Source organism: Perca flavescens, chromosome 19 (genome assembly GCF_004354835.1).
Source record: "Perca flavescens isolate YP-PL-M2 chromosome 19, PFLA_1.0, whole genome shotgun sequence".
NCBI classification, from domain to species: domain Eukaryota; kingdom Metazoa; phylum Chordata; class Actinopteri; order Perciformes; family Percidae; genus Perca; species Perca flavescens.
This window is the reverse complement of record NC_041349.1, coordinates 26755222-26769618: the sequence shown is the minus strand read 5'-3', so window position 1 is coordinate 26769618 and position 14397 is coordinate 26755222. Positions and strand designations below refer to the sequence as shown.

The 14397-nt window shown below is 43.3% G+C and overlaps 1 protein-coding gene and 1 non-coding gene across 3 annotated transcripts in view; both read right to left on the bottom strand.

The window, feature by feature from the left end:
* kirrel1a (kirre like nephrin family adhesion molecule 1a) overlaps positions 1–7073 on the bottom strand; it is a 37885-nt gene extending 30812 nt beyond the window's left edge. For both annotated transcript variants that reach the window (XM_028564442.1, XM_028564443.1), the window contains exon 1: positions 6802–7073. In XM_028564442.1, coding sequence (XP_028420243.1) covers positions 6802–6847 — 46 coding nt within the window. In that variant the 5' untranslated portion in view covers positions 6848–7073. The remainder of the gene's footprint in view (positions 1–6801) is intronic.
* A 2119-nt stretch (positions 7074–9192) lies between these two features.
* trnar-ucu (transfer RNA arginine (anticodon UCU)) lies at positions 9193–9266 on the bottom strand. Its single transcript has one exon. It is a non-coding gene; the product is annotated as a tRNA-Arg (tRNA).
* Positions 9267–14397: the final 5131 nt, after the last annotated feature.

Genomic DNA, 14397 nt, shown 5'->3' with positions numbered 1-14397 from the left:
TCACCTGCATGTTCTGTGCTGGCCTGATGCCGCTGGAGCCGTCAGACAGCATTACAGCCCTCACGGAGATGAGAAGGGTATGTATGGACTTGTCTAACTCTGGGGGTTACGGTGAATAAGCTAAATTCCCAATAAGTCGGCGTGTTCCTTTAAAGCCTTTGGATTTGACGAATCCAGCTTGTAGCGTGGACTTGGTCACACACTTGGTCTGGTGCTGTTGTTCACAGTTTTGGGCTGGGAAATTTAAATATACAGTGATATTTTCAATACTATGAGACTTTGTGTTTATCCCTCTCCTGTTTCAATATCACAACGCCAGCTCCATATAGAAATGGTTTTCCCAGTTCCGTGTGAATGAAATTGAATGGCCTGTACCCCATTATACAGCTACAATATTTGTTTAAGGCAAAATATGTGTCAAACCGTTCTGGATGAAGTATAGTGGTGCTGCAGAGAGACGTCCCGGCCTACAAATCCTATCCTACAGAAACAATCTTTGTTTGGTACAGATCCTTGCAAAAAATCACACTATAATCAGTAAAAACTTTTTACATTTTTTATATTTTTCAATGAAAATGAGAAAAATGATCATTCCCTCCAATATCGCGAATCATATCGCAATCGCAATATCAGTCAAAATAATCGCTATTAGATATTTTCCTCATATCGCGCAGCCCTAAAACTGGGCAAAGCCTAATCTGGAACTAAAAGCGTGGGTACACTGAGTTAAGTTAAGCCCTGAGGGTATATTAGGTTGACAGTGGCAGTCTTGGACAAAATAATGCATCTGCACAAAATGGTTTTAATGACTGGACTTCAAAGCCCATTAATGATTACTACTGTTAAGAGATGGCTCACTCATTACTCATAGTCGGCAACAATTTAGCCCGCAGGCTGTTATGTTACATGACGACGAGGGGACGACGAGCGTTGCCGTACTGTGCTAACCGATTTAGTTGGACGGCTGACCCTAACGTTGTTATTGTAGAGGGAAGATGGATGGAGCGAGTCGAATCGCTCCCGTCTCTCGGCCCTGTCCCTGTAGAGGAGCACAAAACTGGGAGAGCGGAGAAATGAAGTGACATCATCAGCGTCAGCCACATTCCTGCGGAGGGAGGGGGGTGAGGAGGAGGGGGGGGGGGGGGGACGAAGGAGGAGGAGGAGAATGTCCCAAAACTTTTGAGGTTACAGGACCGACCCCCCCCTCCCCCATCCCCTTAGACACACGCTCGCACACAAATGCATCCATTCTCCCTCCCTCTACTTGTGTGTGCACGTTTTCCAGTGCACGTTCGTGTGTGAGTGTGTGTGTGTGTGTGTGTTACAGTACATGGCCTCCTCTTCCTCATCATGCGCTCCCTGTTTTAACTAATGTGCTTCTCCTCCTGTCCCCTCCCCCCCACTCATACCACCCCCTCCCCTCTTCTCTTTCTCTCTCCACCGACCAGAGGAATGCAAGAACCACATCTGGAACTTATTAGAGAGCAAGAGAGAAAGGGGTAGATGGAAAGAGAAGGAGAAGTAATGGTGGTTGGTGTGGGGGTGGGGAGGGGGGGGCGAAGAGGAGGAGAAGAAGAAAGAAAGAAGTCCAGGAGGGGACAGAAAAGAGAGAAAAGAATGAACTTTGGTAAGCAAGAAAAAGACTCATGTCGGGAGAAAGCCAAAGAAGCCAAGAAGCAAGTTAACAGCAACACCGACCGATGCCAATTAACCTGGAGGGGGGGGGGGACGGGGGCAGGGGAAGGGCTCAGCTGGCACCTCAGACGTGGCTTCAAGCACTCCAAATTCCAGCGCAAATGTAGCCTTTGAACCCGGCCTGGGCCGTATTCTGTCTGAATGAGCGGCTCCACTGTCCCTACTGAGGAGCCAGTCAGGCCTGAGTAATAGTCCCTTTCTCTCTGCCGCTGGCCTCCCGACCACTCCTCCTCCTCCTCCTCAGTCCTCGTCCCTCTCTCCTGGCTTGCTTTTTCTTTTTTCATCCCTCCTCCCACACTACAATACTGCCCCCCCCCCCCCTGGCCCCACCTCACCACCTTTTAAAACAAACCAAAAGAAGTCTAATCACTCTCTATCAAGGCTTCACCCACCTGCCCGCAAGATTACCCCTCTTTGTCCCCCTCCTCCTCTCCCACTAGTCGCTCCAAAACAACTTTTCTGCAACCCGCCCCCAACCCCCCCCTGTCTCCATCACCCCAAATTGGTCCTTGCTGCAGAATGTGGCCGTGCAGTTACAGGGGAAAACAAGGCCAATAGATTCAGTCAGATGTGATAAAGAGTTCCTCTCTTGCTCGGGGGACTCTGCATAAAGAAACATTTTTAAGGGGATGTGTGTGTGTGTGTGTGTGTGTGTGTGTGTGTGTGTGTGTGTGTGTGTGTGTGTGTGTGTGTTTTTTTTTTTTTTCCCTTCGTCATTTTATAACTTAGATGGCCCCAGCTTGTCAAACATAATCAGATTATGGGGCCTTTAAATCCTGGGGCTTCACTGTAGAGGAACGTGTAGCCATTGACGGTGCTCAAAGGAAATGTGTACACTTTTTTTTAATTTTTTTATAACTGAATGTATCCCTGACCACCAGTTTGATAATGAATTATCTGACTAAATTCTTCAGTACCCTATCAGGTTTTTAGTCAATCGTCTGAAAGCAGGCACGTAAACTGCTTCTTTTTTTTTTTTTTTTTTTTCAGGCGCCACTTCAAAAAGCATTACCAGGCCACTCGTGTCCAGAGGAATGATCCTAAACAAACATATGTACTGAGAGGAGCCATCATCGTGTCACACACTGACAAACACCCGGCCGGGACGGATGGAGAACAACAGGCGTGCACGTACAATATAACATCACAGGCTCCATTCCCAGATTGAGCTTTACAACTGGTTCAGTGATTGCTTTCAGTGGCTGATGTCAATTAGAGATGCTTTTTTTTTTCGGTAAACAGGCTTCATTCAGATCCAGAAAAAAAAAGAAATAAAAAAAACATGACCCGAATTTCGCACATTAACGGTAGGATGCTCCCTCCAGAGCCGTATCTCGCTCGCTGCGATCAAAATTAAAAACAGACTTCTGCCTCGCTACATGTGTCACTCCAGATCTACGCTCGGGAGCCGGGAAAGGGTTCAGCACAGCGCCGCATTAATGGTCCGTTAGCCTTGAACACTTCAAATAGTTCTATGAATAATAATCCACAAGATCATCTCCTGTTCCTGTAGGTGGCACCTTTTTTTTTTTCTTCATCAGCCACAGTGGCTACTACTGCTGCTCATGTTAAATGTCTCGCAGAGATTATCTGAGCAGAAACTAGTGCTCCCAAATAGGGCTGGGGCGATGTGGAGAAAAATCAAATATCACGATATCTTTGACCAAATGCCTCTATATCGATACCGCAAGGATATTGTAGGGTTGACTATTGGTGCTTTCACAAAATATTTACACAATGAGAGTTTTGATAAATAATCATCAGTAATGTGGATACAATGACTAAGTGGGAAAAGGCAAATAATAGAACAGCTAGAACAGTCTGGTAAGTTCAGAAAAGTACATCACTTTACTGTAATGCAGCCTGCAAAACCAGGAAAAGACAACGCTTATGTCATATCCAAAATCTAAGACGATATCTAGTCTCATATCACGATATTGATATAATAGACATATTGCCCAGCGCTACTCCCAAGTGCAGTTTTAGTGGTCATTATACCCCACTATGTCCCCATAGTTTCGTAACCAATATTAAGTGCTTCAATTTCTCCAGCTCTGCATGTGCTTAATGAAACGGAGGTCTTGGTTCGTTGGATTAGCCCAACTAGTTCTTTAATTTATGTTGAAAACATAAAAGCCATTACTTGCTGTGTTATGGAGGATTTGTTTTACCCAGCAGCATCGCATAGAGCGTGGAAAAAAATATTTCGATGAAAAGGTCTCTGAGAATTCCTGGCAAGAATGCATCAAATGTTGTTAATCAGCTGGTTTTTAACAGAGTGCTTTAGTACGGCAACGGATTCTTTATGAGGCTTTCCCAATTCGTCCTTGTTATTTGAACTATTACAGCCCACTTTGAGTCATTAACGTCGCATGAGCAGAAACACAACTTTGCTGAGCAAACAACCCTCGAGCAACCTCTTCTTTTTCTGGGTGTGAAAAGAAAAAAAGGCCCCCTTAAACGTGTCTGACTCGTCCATTATCCGATTAGTTTACTTTGCCGAGCACAACGCAGGGATCTGTCTGAGGTCTGTATGCTTCCCGTGCTCGGCGGTGTGATTCAGGGCCTGAGCGTACAGCTACAGGCCGCGGCTCGTGGCCTCTGTCCGCACAAAAGGACGGAGGCTGACAAATGGGCACACCTGCACCGGGGCCTTTTGTCCCAGTCATCGCTCGGGCCGAGCGTCCCGGGGCTTATGGGTGCAGCGCTGCAGGTCCAGCCTCGAGGCTCTCCCGCTCATTAGGAAGTTAAAGGCGTGTGTGTTTGCGATGATTGATTATGCAGTAACATTTAACAGCTGCAGTAATGGCGGCGCTGGCTTGGGACTTACGACCAAGTTGGTGTGTGGATAACACAGAGCCGGGACTCTTAAATCAATCGCTCCGGTGGTGGGGGTGTTGCTGCTGGTAGAGACACACTGAATCTAAATCACTTAAGATTAACATTCGGATTCACAAACGCTTTAATTAGCTGCTCGACTAATAATAACCTCGCAATCGTTGGCACTACTATGCAATTACATGTGGGCAAATTGCAGGCCATGAAATTCTGTTTTACTTGTCTAATGAAGAGATAAGAGTCTGGGTGCTCTTAAGAAGAAAAAGAAGAAGAAAAAGCTCCCAACCTGATGCAAGTATTATCTCTTTTGAGGTGCTAATCGTTTCAGCTCTCTGTGGGTTAGGTTTACTCCTCGCACCCAAATGCAAAAGCCACAGCACGCACCATTCGAGACCGTGCTTTTATTACACCGTTTTAAATCGTACTAAACGAAATGCAGCCCCATTCGCAGCCTGCTAATCTCGTCTTCGGGAAACCCTTTGAGAGCAGACGTCTTTGTGTTTGAGAGCCCAACATGGAGTTTTAACGGATTACACAGTTGTAACAGTGCAACAACAGACAATAGGACGCATGGTTTCACACGTGTAAATAGGCTGGGTGTGTGTGTGTGTGTTTGTGTGTTTCTTGTGTATGCACATCTGCAAGTGTTACTGAGCTAGTCATGTGGACTGAACAGTTTATGAGTGGACAAACAGGGCAACGGCATGTGACAAGGGGTCTCGATGGAGAGAGAAGGGGGGGGTCCTGTGTGTGTTTGTGTGCTGCGACGATCGCCACAGTGTGTCATATTACGTGTGGCTTCAAGGAGAGGGCCTGATTTGTCGATGAAAAAAAGGAGCCTACTGTGTATGGATTGCGGTGTGCTTGCGTGAACCCCTCAACAACACATCCACGGGTGGGTGCTGAGCACGGCAAGACTGGCTGAGCGACAAAAAAAGCCCGGCAGACACGGTGACATCATCCCTTTCCATACCCCCCCCACCTACCTATGATGAAGTGGCCGCCAGCAATGCACGCTCCCGGTCGGCCAAGGTAGACAATAGAAAGGAAACGAAAAAAGGGGGCGGCATATGCCTCGATCAAACAGGTAGCTTATAACAAAAAAATAAAATAACAACCATCCTCCTACTTCAGCCTCCTGTCTCCCAGCAACTCGGCTAACAGCTGTGATTATCATAAGCCAATAGCATACCTGGCACCCCACAGGTACTGGAGGGGGGCGGGGAGCAGATGCATGGGGTGCAGCTGCTATACTGCACACCCCTCATTGTGCTGTTGAAATGCACAGAGAGGGTGAAATCGGGGCTTTGTGTGGAAGCACACAGGTAGGACACAAAGGGGCAGGAGTGTGTGTGTGTGTGTGTGTGTGTGTGTGTTTGCGTGCCACCCCTCTATTCTATGAGGCTCCCCCTCACACGCGCATTTTCACTTCTCAAGGAGCTTAATTTGTACAGAACCCCTGTTCCAGACATTGTTAGCACAGCTATAAGCCAGCTAGGACCACCGACACAATGACAGACACAGTTGGCTGGTAGCAGTGGTCCCAGTGGTCCCAGTGGTAGCAGTGGTCCCAGTGGTCCCAGTGGTAGCAGTGGTCCCAGTGGTCCCAGTGGTAGCAGTGGTCCCAGTGGTAGCAGTGGTCCCAGTGACTGACAAGCCATTCAGATGCGATAGCAGTGTGGAAGTGCTGCTGGCATGTAGAGCAGCGCTGGTCAATCACTGTCATTCCCGTCACGTCCTCGGCGCCTTCACCACGGCCCGGGCCGTCTGAATGTAACGCCATGGCGCGACGGGGTCCGTCATATATGCAAAAGGTCATTAAGGCCGGTGGGCGCGCGTCACGTTCAAGTTGGACGGACGAACGCACGCGCACACAGGGGAACGCGTGTATTCGCACAAGTTGTAGAGGCGCGCGACAAATGGTCATATTAAAATAAAAAAATAAAAAAGAAGTGTGGTGATCTATTGCTGCGGTGCGGACACACACGCGCTCACACGTAGCTGCACGTGCACGCATGCGCGCACACGCACGCCTAAAGGTGATCCATTGCTGCGGTTCATCAAGGGAATGCTATGAAATCACGTTATGTGCCTTTCTCTTTTTCTCCCTGACACACACACACACACACACACACACTCACACACTTCTGAAGGAATGCTAGCGGCGGGCTCAGTCTCTTTTAAAGCCTCTGTAGTTTCACACAGTATTCAATTCGAACATTATTTGCCGTGTAATGATGCGCCAAAAAGAGAGAAATGCAGTCTTACCAGTTTGAAAACTCAACGCCAAACTCAGGAGCAGCAGCCTCTGCATGGTTCAGCCGACCAATAAGTCCGTTATTGGCTCAAACCTCCGTGAGGAAAGCATCAAAAAGCGGGAGTTTACTGACTTTATTAATAATTACACAAAAGAGCAATAATCCTCCTGCGTCGTCCCTCCTCGTTTGTCCCCGGGCTCGGCTTGGACTTGCTCAGCTTTTACACCATTTCACTGCTTTTTTTTTTTTTTTTCACCTCTCTCCTCTCCTTCGCTCTCTCCAGTCCGTTTTCTACTCTACACTGAGGCGGGAAGCTAGCGCCAGTGACACAACAAACTTCCGGTCATTTTCTTCAAAGTAAAACCCACATTGACGATGATTACACATTGGTAGAGCATTTTAATAAGTAATTGCAATTAGTAAATCATAGACATTCCCAGTAATTTATTTCATATCATATCAACAAAATGTGGTACTCATATAATAAATACATGATACTTTTGTTCTAGAGCCTAATTACAGTGTGCGTTGTGTTTCAGAGGTTGAATTAACGGCATAGGTTTTTCTTTAAAATAAAGAATATATCCTTCAAAATAAAAGCCCACATGGGTTTTGTCCTTAAACCAAGTTCTTCCGAACTACAAGGATGACATCAGCGTGCACAGTGACCTACTGTGTAACCCAGAATCTGACAAATAAAATAAAAGTTCACCCAACGTGACCACGCTTTACTTCCGGTGTTAGTCCCCGCTGTAATCTCTCTGACTTGACGTCATATTCTCATTAACGGGGCATTCCTCTCTCTCTCTCTCTCTCTCTCTCTCTCTCTCTCTCTCTCTCTCTCTCTCTCTCTCTCTCTCTCTCTCTCTCTCGTCAGCAGAACCACAGCACTGCCCCCTTTTTCTCTCTCCCTCTGGATCTTGCACAGGCCAACACCGGCATAAAAAAAAATACATCATGAAATAAAAAGACAGACCAGCTTAGAGAGGTCTAATAATTGTTGACACATTTGCTGAGGTCGGGACTGCTTGGTTTCTGTTGTTCACAGTATGCCAATTCCGGACAGCCATATCCACCTAATTTTATCATCTAGATTTAAGAATAATGCGGATGTTACATTTACAATTTAAATAGAGTGTAGTGATCCACGCACACACACACACAGGTACAATAAAAGCGCTATAGTTAAACTATTAGAGGGGATGCTTTTTGCTGTAAGTAGGGAGTTATGGGAAAGAAATCAGCTACTGTAGGAATATTCACAGCCACCATTACTGGTGGCTATTTAATGGAATAAGGCAGTGATGTCACTATGATGAAATAGCCCGAACACACGATGAATAAACAGACCATGACATGTCCTCATTCCTGTCACATAATGTAGGCTACAGATTTTGGTGATGGTTCCCGCCGTGATACTGTAGCTGTCACAGCTCAGTGGGTCTGCACAGTGAAGCCGGTTCCTCTCGTCTCACACCAGGGCAAAGGGAGGGAGGGAGGGGGGGAGGACTTACTGATCCTGGAGCGCCCCCTTGCGTCCTAAACCCAGAATGACCCTGCATGGTCTCCTGAGCGCAGCTGGAGCAAAGGATCCCAAAATATCCGCGCGCACACGGGGGATTGAGATGTAATCCTGATGAGAGATGGTGAACCGTTCTAACCTGAGATACTCATCATCTTTTTTTATTTTTTTATTTACAACATAGGCTATTTGGTTTTTATGCACCTTTAATGCCGGACAAAAGTCAGCAGGGGGGTTGTAAATAAGAATTCATATGTAAAGGTATTATCAATGGTTCGTGAAAAACTTGGGTCGTTTTGGGGAAAAATAGCCTATATGATATATAGTCTAAATGTTTTATAATTTCATATTTTTTTTTGTGTGAGGTTAAATACTACGTTGTAATTGTGATTATGGACATAGGCTACTGAAAAAAAAAATACATTTAGCACACTGTCAAATGTTAAAGTTTTTAGATATAAGATATAGTCATTTTACTACTGTGAATATGTCAAATCTCTTTTTTTTTTCGGGAGAGATCCAGCTCAAAAAGCAGAATTAAGATAAGAAAAAAATGCAATGTAGAAAACAACAAGGGTTTTAAGGACATTTAAAATCAAATGTATTAGGCTATAGAACAATCAGGATCATATGAGTATATATGTTTCGCTATTAGTTCTAATGGACCAGAAGAGAGTAACTGATTCATGCGTAGAAGAAGAGGGATGGGAGAGTGTTCCAATTGAGTCACTACAACTCACATTATTGCAGGGACATTGATTATCGACTATTACGGCATAACAATCTGCAACCAAAAACATCATCATCATCGTTTCCATCTGCTCAAAAAAAAAAAAAAAAAATGACCGCAGGTCCGCCAGTGTGGCATACAGAGTGACTCATCTCTGCCGGGACTCGAACCCGGAGCCTCTGGATTAGAAGTCCAGCGCGCTATTCCATTGCGCCACAGAGACTGCGCCAGGATGAGTCGGGCCTGGCACGGTTTACATACATACATATATCCTCTCACATCGCTGCTCTCTGCATCCTCGCAGCATCAGGACCAGTCTGAGCCGACATGTTGGCTATTTCCGGGGCCGACCGCCAGAGGGCGCTGCTGCTACACTCTGGAGGTGGGCGAGAGTCAGGTCAGCTGTGGTTAGCCTGCGTCCAACAGGAACTCCAGAGCTCGGGTCGGTACAAAATAAAAGTCGCCGTCACTGCGTCACTGCGTGTTAATATGTCTACGTAAACCGAGGCTTTGATTTTGAAAGGGCGCCACCAGAAATCTTGCTTCATTCAAGCTAACTTGACGCTCGTCGCTCAAATAGCCTAAACAGAGCCAAAATGGTGCCTATCGGAGCTTTCTTTTCCCCCTGTTCACACTGAAACATGAATTAGGCTATAGCTTATTAGATGGCGTTTTATTTTTATTTTTTTTACGGATTTAGAAACGAAGCGAAATAGGCCTGGTTCAAGATAGCCGGTGCTGCAGTCATTTTGGACCAATCCACAGAGGAAAAAAACTAAAAAAAACGTCTTTCTAATTATGGAATAACAGCGGCGGATGTTGCTATAACTCTAGTCCTATTGGAAATATAGCTGAGTGAAAATATGTAAGGTGTCTTTTTTATTTGATGGAAAATATACATTTTATGGCCGTTTCTACGCATCCTCCCCCACAGGCCTATCAGTGGAGGTCCTTTATATGGAAACAGTGCAGACCTCTCACTGTCGCTGTAGAATGTAACAATAGTGGGGTTACACCACGGTTGCATCAGCTAACCCCATCCCACCCATGCCCTTCACCACAGTGTAACACCATCATTCCTTTCTTCTCTTCTATTCGCTCTCTCTGTATGCCAACGTTACACTTCTCATGTCAAGGACACCCAAGTAGGAACCCGGAGTTCTGTCCCGTGCTGCAGACTTTGTGGAATATTGTGTAACTGGAGATGACAACCATAATGAGGTCTTAAACTTGTCTCGGTATTTCAATACATCCATATGGTGTCAATGCATAGGGGAGAGTGGGGACGGTTGCAACAACGTGTAGCAATTGCAATATTGCTGATTTCTCTAATCAGGAATGAGCTCGAGTCATGAAATTCCTAATGCACATGCTCAGTAGGCCTCATCCAGCTGTCTGGAAGTTAACAGCCACGTGTCATCATCGTTCCTTATTATATATATATATATATATATATATATATATATATATATATATATATATATATATATATATATATATATATATATATATGTCAATGTTCCTTATGGGAGAACTGAAATTCAGGGTGAAAAAGTAAAGTATGGATCTTTATCGTAATATAGTTTGAATGTGCAGTTTCTTAGCTCTTAACAGACTTAAGTACCATGTGTTAAAGTTAATGTGTTAGGCTAGCATCACTATTTTAAGATGGCAACTGTCCCTCATGACAACAATAATGACAATTAGAAAAAAATTGACATAAAATGCAATTCAGTGGTTTAATAACTCTGGTCTCAAATAAATTAAAAAATATGTGAATAATTATGTCTAAGTATGAGTTTTATTACATCTAAATGACTGTAGCAACTGCTCCTCGGTACTGTTGCAACATTTTTCAGGGTCCATTTAAGTACAAATTACTTCCATATTATCATATGTACACATGTTGCAGCAGTAAGGGCAGGTACGGGACATATAGGGTTTAAAATATATATATATATTTTTTGTCTTTCTGATACAAACAGTTGCTGAGAAACTGAAGGAAATGTAAAAAGTGTTGCAACTGCCCCCCACTCTCCCCTAATCCTGGCAGAGGCTCTATCCCCTTTAGTCTGCCATGCAGTCCATTCATCCTGCAAATCACACAAAGCAAAAATAATCCAGCCTACAAATTTATATTCCATGAGATTTTTGGGACAGAAATGACCCACAGTCAGACACTGACCTCAATAAGATGGAATCCAGCCCGTCTACATTACACCAACGAGCAGCTCTATTTATTTATTTTTTTCCTTTCTAGAAATGTAGACCTACAGTTGTTGTTCAGCTGCTCTTGAAGAAGCCACAGGATGTTCAAAATTAAGCAATTTTGATACCAGTTTCAAAACTTCTGTGTTTGGCAAGTTACTAAAGAAATACTTGGTTCTCCACAAATTCCACTCGAAGACCGAGGAGAACTGAAACTAGAATTGCTAGAATTGTCGTCAGTCTTTTTCTTATTTCATCTTTTCTTAGAACGTATAGTATCGCTTTCAGTTCTGTTGAACGTGCTAATCTCAAAGTCTTGATCTGCCCTAAATGAAGTTTGGCTCAGACTGGAGTTCTTTTTTTTTTTTTTTGGTGTCAGAATGTCCAGGTCTGCCTTCCCACATACACTAGGCCTGTGCTCTGCAGCCGGGTGGTGACCTATGTGTCTGTGTTAGGACCAACTGTATTCTCCATTCATGAATTACCTTTAGGACACATAACACACTGACTTAATGCATATCCTGTTGTAACAGTTGGTCACATTCAATGAATTGACACAAAGATGACAATCGCTACAGCCATGACTCGCAAAAGTCGGTATTATTCACCTAAATTCAGGTCAATATTTTCAAACTGCGATCATACAGTATACGCACTGATAATGTATCCCCACGTAAACTCTTATTCCACTCTTATCGCTCTACTCTGTAGGTATTCAGAAATTGGTCTAAAAGGGAAAAGGACAAATATGACAGAGGGAATAAAGGAATTATTAACAGGATACCAGTAGAGGAAAGTAACAAAGTACATTTATTCTGTACTTACAGTAAGAAGAGTTGTACTTTACTTGAGTATTTCCATTCATACTTCTACTCCACTCCATTTCAGGAAATGTACTGTTTTTATTTTTCTCCATGACATTTAGACACACAGACACTTAGTTACATTTTGCATAAAAAAAACATGATTTTAGAGTACTATACTACTAAACTAGCCCGTAGTACACAAATTAACATTAATAAAAAGCCCTTACATGCATTTGTTTTAGTGATACAAACAGAATAATACAATTATCTATATTAAAACACTTTAAAATGAGTGATTCTGCTTTTGATCCTTTAAAATTGCAGAAGTATGACCAGCAAAAAGTACTTTGCTAATAATACTTTTGAACTTTTTTTTTTTTTTTTTTTTTTTTTTTTTTTTTTTTTAAGAAACATTTCAAATTTAGGGCTTTTACTTGAAGGATACTGCCCATTACAGAAAAATAAAAAGTCTGGCACAATATCCCCTTAAAACCACAATGTGAAACTTTATTTTAACAAAGTAAACACAACGATATACTGTGGTAACAGTAAAGGCAATTCTACAATTAAAATGGGTTTTAAATTCTAAAGTGAAAAGTCCTTTAGAGGTGCTGGTAGGTACATGTTCTTCCTTTCTTCCTGGAGGGAAGCTAGCTGTTTCCAGTATTTATGGTAAGCTAAGCACTGCTGGTTCCAACTAGACATATTTTCCATGTAGATGTTAAGAATGGTATCAGTTTTTATCATCTAACCCGTTTTTTCTTCTCAAATGTCAAACTGTTCCTCTAAATCAGCAACAGCGAATGCCTGATATGTGATGTAAACAGATACAGATTTTGAAATTTTGCATTCAAAACTTATATACTTCGTTAGATTTATAAACCATCCAAAAGCGGCACAAAAGCATCTAACCTTCTTGCTGCGCTGTTTAGCGACAATATTGATACCTGAGTATTTCTACAGGAGTGATTCTATCATTTCACATAGCACTCGACAGAAAGAAAGAGGCTGGTAACAGTTAGAGCAGATAGGCGCTTCAACCTACTGTCCCGGGTGAAGAATACATTCAATTGAACTGCATGTCTGTGTGCAAATGCATAACCGATCATGTGAGTTCCAGCTCTATAAACAGGTGTATCAATGCTAATGGTGCGTTCTTTTTGTCTTGTAATCGCGACTAGTAGCTTGAGTGTGACGTCACATCCATGTCGGGAAAACGAATAACCGCGGGGTTGTTGCGTTCTTTTTGTCACACAATACTACGAGTAGGAGAAAAGATGGATTTTTGTAACATTTTTAGTAACATTTAGGATTCTATTCACCCAGTTGACATATTACACAAATATATTTCACAGTTTGATACATGAAAATTACGTTTTGATTAACATTAACGTTGGGCTACTGCTCTGCTTTCTGCTGAAGGCTCAGCTTAAATTGTTGTCATATAGCAACCGAGCATCTCTAGCCAATTTCAGCTGCACAAGCTACAAAATAACTAATTAGGCGGTATTTAACTCCTAATAAGACTGTAGAGACATGCCTATGGTAGCAGTATACAGTGCTATGTGTACCACTTCTTCATTTGGTTACAACAAAGACAAAAGTGCTTAAAATTGTAGAAAACCACAATGTTTACTACGTGTGATGCACGACGTAGCCATCTTTGAAAGTGAACTTGGGGTCCTCTGAGTTCAGACGACTTGACGAGTCGTATATGTACGACCTCGGTGGCGTTCTTTTTGCAACTTCCGGTTCGTAACTCCGGAAAACAACTCGTAAATCGACTTCGGTGGACAAAAAGAACGCACCATAAATATGAATATCTTTTTTTTTTTTAAAGCTTATTTTTTGGGGCATTTTTACACGCAGAAAAGGGCAGCAGGTCGGATTCGAACACCGCGCCGCTGCCAAGGACTCAGCCTACATGGGGAACACGCGCTTACTGGGCTAGCTAGAGGTCATGCGAGCCAGATGTTCCCGTGGCTTTTGTCCAAGCTGATATAAAAATAAACAAGCAGGCGACAACGCCATGGGGAATTCTTTGTAAACCACGTGGTTTTCGGAGGACGTGTAGTCTTGCAAGTGTTCAAGTCTTCTGAAGGCCACATCTTTTATAGAATGGCTCCTTCATGAAAAGACCAACAGCTTGGTCTACAAGTCAATGATATTCAACAGACAATAAATGGATATATAAAAACAGAGAAAAAGCAGCTTGGTTAATGCTAAAACAATGACTCAATTATCCCAAAAAAAGTTGTAGAAAAATAAATAAATTCTGTTTCTGAATAGGTTTTGCTTCAGCACCACTGGGGGTGGGGGTGGAGGTGGGTGCATGGATGT